General features: G+C 43.4%; 1 protein-coding gene across 7 annotated transcripts in view; it reads left to right on the forward strand.

The window, feature by feature from the left end:
• Nucleotides 1-6,290, forward strand: part of asap2a (ArfGAP with SH3 domain, ankyrin repeat and PH domain 2a) — a 111,709-nt gene extending 105,419 nt beyond the window's left edge. For all 7 annotated transcript variants that reach the window (XM_045723375.1, XM_045723376.1, XM_045723380.1 and 4 more), the window contains one exon: nucleotides 3,061-6,290. In XM_045723375.1, the coding sequence (XP_045579331.1) occupies nucleotides 3,061-3,135 (75 nt within the window). In that variant the 3' untranslated portion in view covers nucleotides 3,136-6,290. The remainder of the gene's footprint in view (nucleotides 1-3,060) is intronic.
• Nucleotides 6,291-7,056: the final 766 nt, after the last annotated feature.

A 7,056-nucleotide genomic window follows, 5' to 3' on the forward strand; every position in this document is an offset into this window, starting at 1 on the left:
CAAGGTCCTAAATGATATCATAACCACCATTGATAAGAGACAATACTGTGCAGCTGTATTCATCGACCTGGCCAAGGCTTTCGACTCTGTCAATCACCGCATTCTTATCGGCAGACTCAACAGCCTTGGTTTCTCAAATGACTGCCTCGCCTGGTTCACCAACTACTTCTCAGATAGAGTTCTGTGTGTCAAATTGGAGGGCCTGTTGTCCGAACCTCTGACAGTCTCTATGGGGGTACCACAGGGTTCAATTCTCGGGCTGACTCTTCTCTGTATACATCAATGATGTCGCTCTTGCTGCTGGTGATTCTCTGATCCACCTCTATGCAGACGACACCATTCTGTATACTTGGCCCATCTTTGGACACTGTGTTAACAAACCTCCAGACGAGCTTCAATGCCATACAACACTCCTTCTGTGGCCTCCAACTGCTCTTAAATGCAAGCAAAACTCAACGCATGCCTTCCCTGTAGCTCAGTTGGTAGAGCATGGTGTTTGCAATGCCAGGGTTGTGGGTTCGATTCCCACGGGGGGCCAGTATGGAAAAAAAAAAAAAAAAGAATGAAATGTATGCATTCACTACTGTAAGTCGCTCTGGATAAGAGCGTCTGCTAAATGACTAAAATGTAAATGTAAAATGCATGCTCTTCAACCGATCGCTGCCCGCACCCTCCCGCTTGTCTAGCATCACTACTCTGGACGGTTCGGACTTAGAATATGTGGACAACTACAAATACCTAGGTGTCTGGTTAGACTGTAAACTCTCCTTCCAGACTCACATTAAGCATCTCCAATACAAAATTTAATCTAGAATCGGCTTCCTATTTCGCAAAAAAGCATCCTTCACTCATGCTGCCAAACATACTCTCGTAAAACTGACTATCCTACCGATCCTTGACTTCGGCGATGTCATTTACAAAATAGCCTCCAACACTCTACTCAGCAAACTGGATGCAGTCTATCACAGTGCCATCCGGTTTGTCACCAATGCCCCATATACTACCCACCACTGCGACCTGTATGCTCTCATTGGCTGGCCCTCGCTTTATATTCATTGACAAACCCACTGGCTCCAGGTCATCTATAAGTCTTTGCTAGGTAAAGCCCCGCCTTCTCAGCTCACTGGTCACCATAGCAGCACCCACCCATAGCACACGCTCCAGCAGGTATATCTCACTGGTCACCCCCAAAGCCAACTCCTCCTTTGGCCACCTTTCCTTCCAGTTCTCTGCTGCCAATGACTGGAACAAATTGCAAAAATCACTGAAGCTGGAGACTCATATCTCCCTCACTAACTTTAACCATCAGCTGTCAGAGCAGCTTACCGATCATTGCACCTGTAGACAGCCCATCTGTAAATAGCCCATCCAACTACCTCATCCCCATGTTATTTGTTTTTGCTCCTTTGCACCCCAGCATCTCGACTTGCACATTCATCTTCTGCACATCTATCACTCCAGTGTTTAATTGCTAAATTGTAATTATTTTGCCACTATGGCCTATTTATTGCCTTACCTTCCTAATCTTGCTACATTTGCACACACTGTATATAAACTTGCCAGTTCTTTCTGTGAGATGTTACCCCACTCTTCCACCAAGGCACCTGCAAGTTCCCAGACATTTCTGGGGGGAATGGCCCTAGCCCTCACCCTCCGATCCAACAGGTCCCAGACGTGCTCAATGGGATTGAGATCCGGGCTCTTCGCTGGCCATGGCAGAACACTGATATTCCTGTCTTGCAGGAAACCACACACAGAACGAGCAGTATGGCTGGTGGAATTGTCATGCTGGAGGGTCATGTCAGGATGAGCCTGCAGGAAGGGTACCACATGAGCGAGGAGGATGTCTTCCCTGTAACGCACAGCGTTGAGATTGCCTGCAATAACAACAAGCTCAGTCCGATGATGCTGTGATACACCACCCCAGACCATGACGGACCCTCCAACTCGATCCCGCTCCAGAGTACAGGCCTCGGTGTAACGTTCATTCCTTCGACAATAAACGTGAATCTGACCATCACCCCTGGTGAGACAAAACCGCGACTCGTCAGTGAAGAGCACTTTTTGCCAGTCCTGTCTGGTTCAGCGACGGTGGGTTTGTGCCCATAGGCGACGTTGTTGCCGGTGATGTCTGGTGAGGACCTGCCTTACAACAGGCCTACAAGCCCTCAGTCCAGCCTCTCTCAGCCTATTGCGGACAGTCTGAGCACTGATGGTGTGATGTTTGGACGTACCGATCCTGTGCAGGTATTGTTACACGTGGTCAGCCACTGCGAGGGCGATCAGCTGTCCGTCCTGTCTCCCTGTAGCGCTGTCTTAGGCGTCTCATAGTACGGACATTGCAATTTATTGCCCTGGCCACATCTGCAGTCCTCATGCCTCCTTGCAGCATGCCTAAGGCACATTCACGCAGATGAGAAGGCACCCTGGGCATCTTTCTTTTGGTGTTTTTTCAGAGTCCGTAGAAAGGCCTCTTTAGTGTCCTAAGTTTTCATAACTGTGACCTTAATTGCCTACCGTCTGTAAGCTGTTATTGTCTTAACGACCGTTCCACAGGTGCATGTTCATTAATTGTTTATGGTTTATTGAACAAGCATGGGAAACAGTGTTTAAACCCTTTACAATGAAGATCTGTGAAGCTATTTGGATTTTTACGAATTATCTTTGAAAGACAGGGTCCTGAAAAAGGGACGTTTTTTTTTTGCTGTTTAGAAACATCTCAAGGATGATCAATGGAAACAGGATGCACCTGAGCTCAATTTCGAGTCTCATAGCAAAAGGTCTGAATACTTATGTAAATAAGTATTTTTTTAAATAATTGGTATAAATTTGCCAACATTTCCACAAAACTGTTTTCACTTTGTCATTATAGGGTATTGTGTATTTAATATGTTTTTATTTAATCTATTTTAGAATAAGGCTGTAACGTAACAATGTGGAAAAAGTCAAGGGGTCTGAAAACTTTCCGAAGGCACTATATGCAAAAAGTGTGTGTGTGTGTGTGTGTTGTGTCCCAATTATCATTGTGTTACATTGTGCCTCTCTTCTGTTCTCTCCCAGCTGGGCCACATCGAAGGAGAACCTATGAGGAGGGGGGCTTTCCCCGTCACATTCGTACACTTCATCATGGACTGAAGGTCAAAGGTCACCAGAGGTCAACACAGGACCTGGAATGGAAACCATGGAAATGCCCTCCACCACCACCACATTTGTGGGGCGAAATTCTCTTTGTCATCATCAAAGCTTGTGCCTGCTTTGGCTGTACAGTCTGTGTTGCCATGACAACAGATACATCCCTTTACTCCAGGAATGTCATGTGACATCATATCACTCTTTTAGGCCAAGCCTGCAAAGGCTCGTGGGGAAACTGTGTTTAGACTTCTGACAGGAAAAAAAACGATGATTGTAGTAGATAACCTCTTGCAATAAAATGCACTTTCTGCTTATTTATCCTGGTTGCGACATTTAGAGGATTATTGACAAAATGAAGGTTCTGTTAATAAGTATTTCACTCTGTTGTTTTGGGAATTGTACAGAAAGTTCTTCAAGGACAGCTGACAGGGACAGTAACGTGTATCTTAAGTTTTCTTTCACTTATCGTTAATGTGAATATAGTCGATATGCTTACATTCCGTCTCCTTGCATGGTTAAAGGGTGAAACATTTTTAAACGCTTAACTGCTTAATAGGCAAAGACATGTAAACTTTACAGGACTCACAATGTGGGAAGCAAACTCAGTGGTGTAGTGGTGCCTGGAGAAGTGGGTATACTATAATTTGGCAACAAAAAAATCCCAAAGGCCTGCCTGGTGAAGGAAAGGCGCGTTTGTGGAAAAACTCTGACAAAAAATGATAAATCCCATGTTGGTCTTTAACAGTCAGGCCAACCCAAGCTGTACTGTGCAAGTGGGCTAATAGTAGGCCTACTATTGAAATGAATAAATGCGGCCGTCAACTGAGTCAGAAAATTCAGTCAAACAAATTCTCTCCAAGTCACACTTTTTAATAGAACATCCAATTTTGTTGTTTTTCTAAGTCCACAACAATGCCACACCAGAAGACCACTTTTGAGGTGTGGTAAAAATCAAATGTCTTTTTTCTGTAGTAATTATCCTTTAATTCAACTGTGCAGACACCTAGCACTCTTTGGTTAGCAGTGTTTCTGTAATGCACATGAGATGGAGTTTTCAAAACAAATGGCCACTGGATTGATGCAAATAATCATGCTGCCAGGTAGGATAGGCCACTTTGTAGCTAGTTAACATTTAATTGAGTTTTTTTGGGAAAGCCTTTCCATCTAGGCTACAAGAAGACGATTAGCTTTGCTATATTTTTCCTGTTCCTTAATCATAAAACGTCCAGGTTTCAAACTTCATGTTATGGGGCATGTCTTACATTTTTTAAAGTAGCCTATAGTTAAAATCCTACCATATAAACATGGAGGTAATTATTTTATAAAGACATCTCATATTCACGCTCCTGTTCTATTGGTTTTTAAATCCGCTTTCTTTCATTCTTTATCAAACAAAGGCATTATCGTAGTCATATTAGCAACCCGTAATAATTGTTGCATCTTTAGATCTCCCCTCTTTCTAAATGTCTCTGTCCATGAAACCGCTCGCATGTGCAGTGCACATTTTAGAACTGTGTTTCCCTGCAAATTTCATTTTGGAACATTTGCGTGTAACCCTACCGCCATGTGCACATTACTGCGCTTAAAATGTGAAGAAATAATAGTTAATCCACGTTTTAAGCTAAACATTCTGATCTGATCCATCAGCCTTATTAATTGATACGGCGTATACCTCCACCACACTAGCCTACTTTGATATACATCGTGGGATTAAGAAGTTGAGTATACGCAATGCCCACAAAGTGGGTGTAAGGCTGCATATACCCTCCACTACACCACTAGGCAAACTTAATTCAAAATGGTGCTAACCCAGTAATATGCTAGGAGTCCTCCCGTATGGGTGATCCACTGTCCCCATTTCTAGACAGCCCTTAGTAACAACGGGGGGTTGCTGGGGGTGTATTTAGGCCTGTATTTAACTGGGGGAACCCAGGCTCACTATCCTACTGTGTGTGCTGACCTGCATGCGTGCGTGTCCATATCAGCTTGAAACAATAGAAGTTACTTACAGCACATCTCCATTTAGATGGCCTACAGTGTGGTACCAGATTTACGGCATTAACCCATCTGACACTTACTCTGTTTATAAAATGCCTCGTTGTTGCACTTCTTACCCTTTTGCTATAATATCAATATCATCAGTGAAATGGATGTTGTGAACTATCTTTAGCTGCATAGATCACACTTTAGTTGTGAACCACCATCTTTCTGTGGCTCTGGTCAAAAGTAGTGCACTATATAGGGAATATGATGCCATTTGGGACATAGACAGTGAGAGAGAGAGATCTGCAGAGGGGTTTATGCACCTCATGGGGCAAGGGTGATGGCTCCTGTTCCGTGGCTCTTTTTATCTGTAGTGGACAGCAGGCTATCAAATGGCACACACAGAGGTACATGTGGACACACATGCACATAGTTGTCATTGTACTAAAAATAACTTGTCCTTTGAGGTGACATTGTAAGGGGGATGGCAATACCAAATGACACACTTGAAAGGACAATGCAACTACTTTTATGCACACTTACACACACACACACCTACCATAGTATTCAATCTGATTCATAGTGCTCAGCCTATAATTCTACCATAGTCCACAACTTGATTACTAGCTGGGACCAGCATTACTTACAGACCACCCTTCTTTTATATATCCTAGGTCCCATACCGAAGAGTATGTTTTAAACTTTAATATTCTTACAAAGCATTTGACGTAATGTCTGATTTTGGTTGCAGAGCAACTCTTATCTATACATGTTTGATGTTTAATCTTAAATGGGACATACAGTACTCTCAATTGTGAATGAACTACGATAGACGACGACAAGAGGCGTCGCATGTATCTGCCACACTGTTCCTCCCCATATTAACTCACTGGAAATAGGATGGTTCATCTGTAAATGTACATAGATTGTTTTGTTTATATTTAAATGTATAAAAGAGTTCATGACCTTGGCAGTAAGTGTCTTTTAATGCACTGTGGTGACGTGCTGTTTTCCAGCTGGTGTTCAGTGTGTAGTCTAGTAGTGTACACACAAACCAAGGCTGTGCAGCTATTCCATTCACACTCATTGACTCTGGATCACAGCATTGACTCTAACCTATTGTGCAAAATAATTGGGGAAATTGAAACTGGAATAATAAAATGGAATAATTCCCAGTGTTTTCTTCTCTTGCATTTATCCTAAGTGTATTTTTGCTTCTCAAAGCGGTTTAACAGTACGTAAATGCTGTGTAGTACGGTGATTTAAGACAACTAGATTTGTAAGTCGCTCTGGATAAGAGCGTCTGCTAAATGACTTAAATGTAACTTCCTGGGCAGTACACTACATATTATAGTAATGCAACAAGAGCTCCCTCTGGTGGAGAACGGTCAAACCCACTACAGCCCAATCCTATGTATGCGCTATGTCCATGGTTTCTAACTTGTGTTCTGGTGCCATGCCACTACAACCAAGGTTTACATCCACACTGAACTCTAGAGTCTACGGCCGAGATTCAATACGATCACCGGTTATAGGCATTTCTGGTTTGAAGGCTGTGTTCTCGCGTCGCGGAGAACCCGTTCTCTTTTAAAGCTGCAACGCCTGTAACCGGCAATCAGATTGAATCCCGATCTATGGAGCGTAAACTAGCTCTGTAATGTTGGGGCCGGTATGTGTATACAGTATCTCCTTTTGATCTAACACCGAATGACAGGGTCATTTGGTCACTGAAGGTAATTTCTTCAGACACAGATACACAGCCAGGCTGGATGCTTCATCAACCTGGAGGATGTAGGACTCCTATCCCACAGAGTTGGGGAGGAAGCAGGCATCCCATAAGTCAGTCTGAGAATGACGGGAATACTGGACAGCCTAGCCACCGGAACTGACCTGTTTTAAAGGACAAAACTGCAGGGGATCAAAGAAAAAAAGACTGCTTGA

The sequence above is a fragment of the Salmo salar genome, chromosome ssa09 (assembly GCF_905237065.1).
Source record: "Salmo salar chromosome ssa09, Ssal_v3.1, whole genome shotgun sequence".
Lineage (NCBI taxonomy): Eukaryota > Metazoa > Chordata > Actinopteri > Salmoniformes > Salmonidae > Salmo > Salmo salar.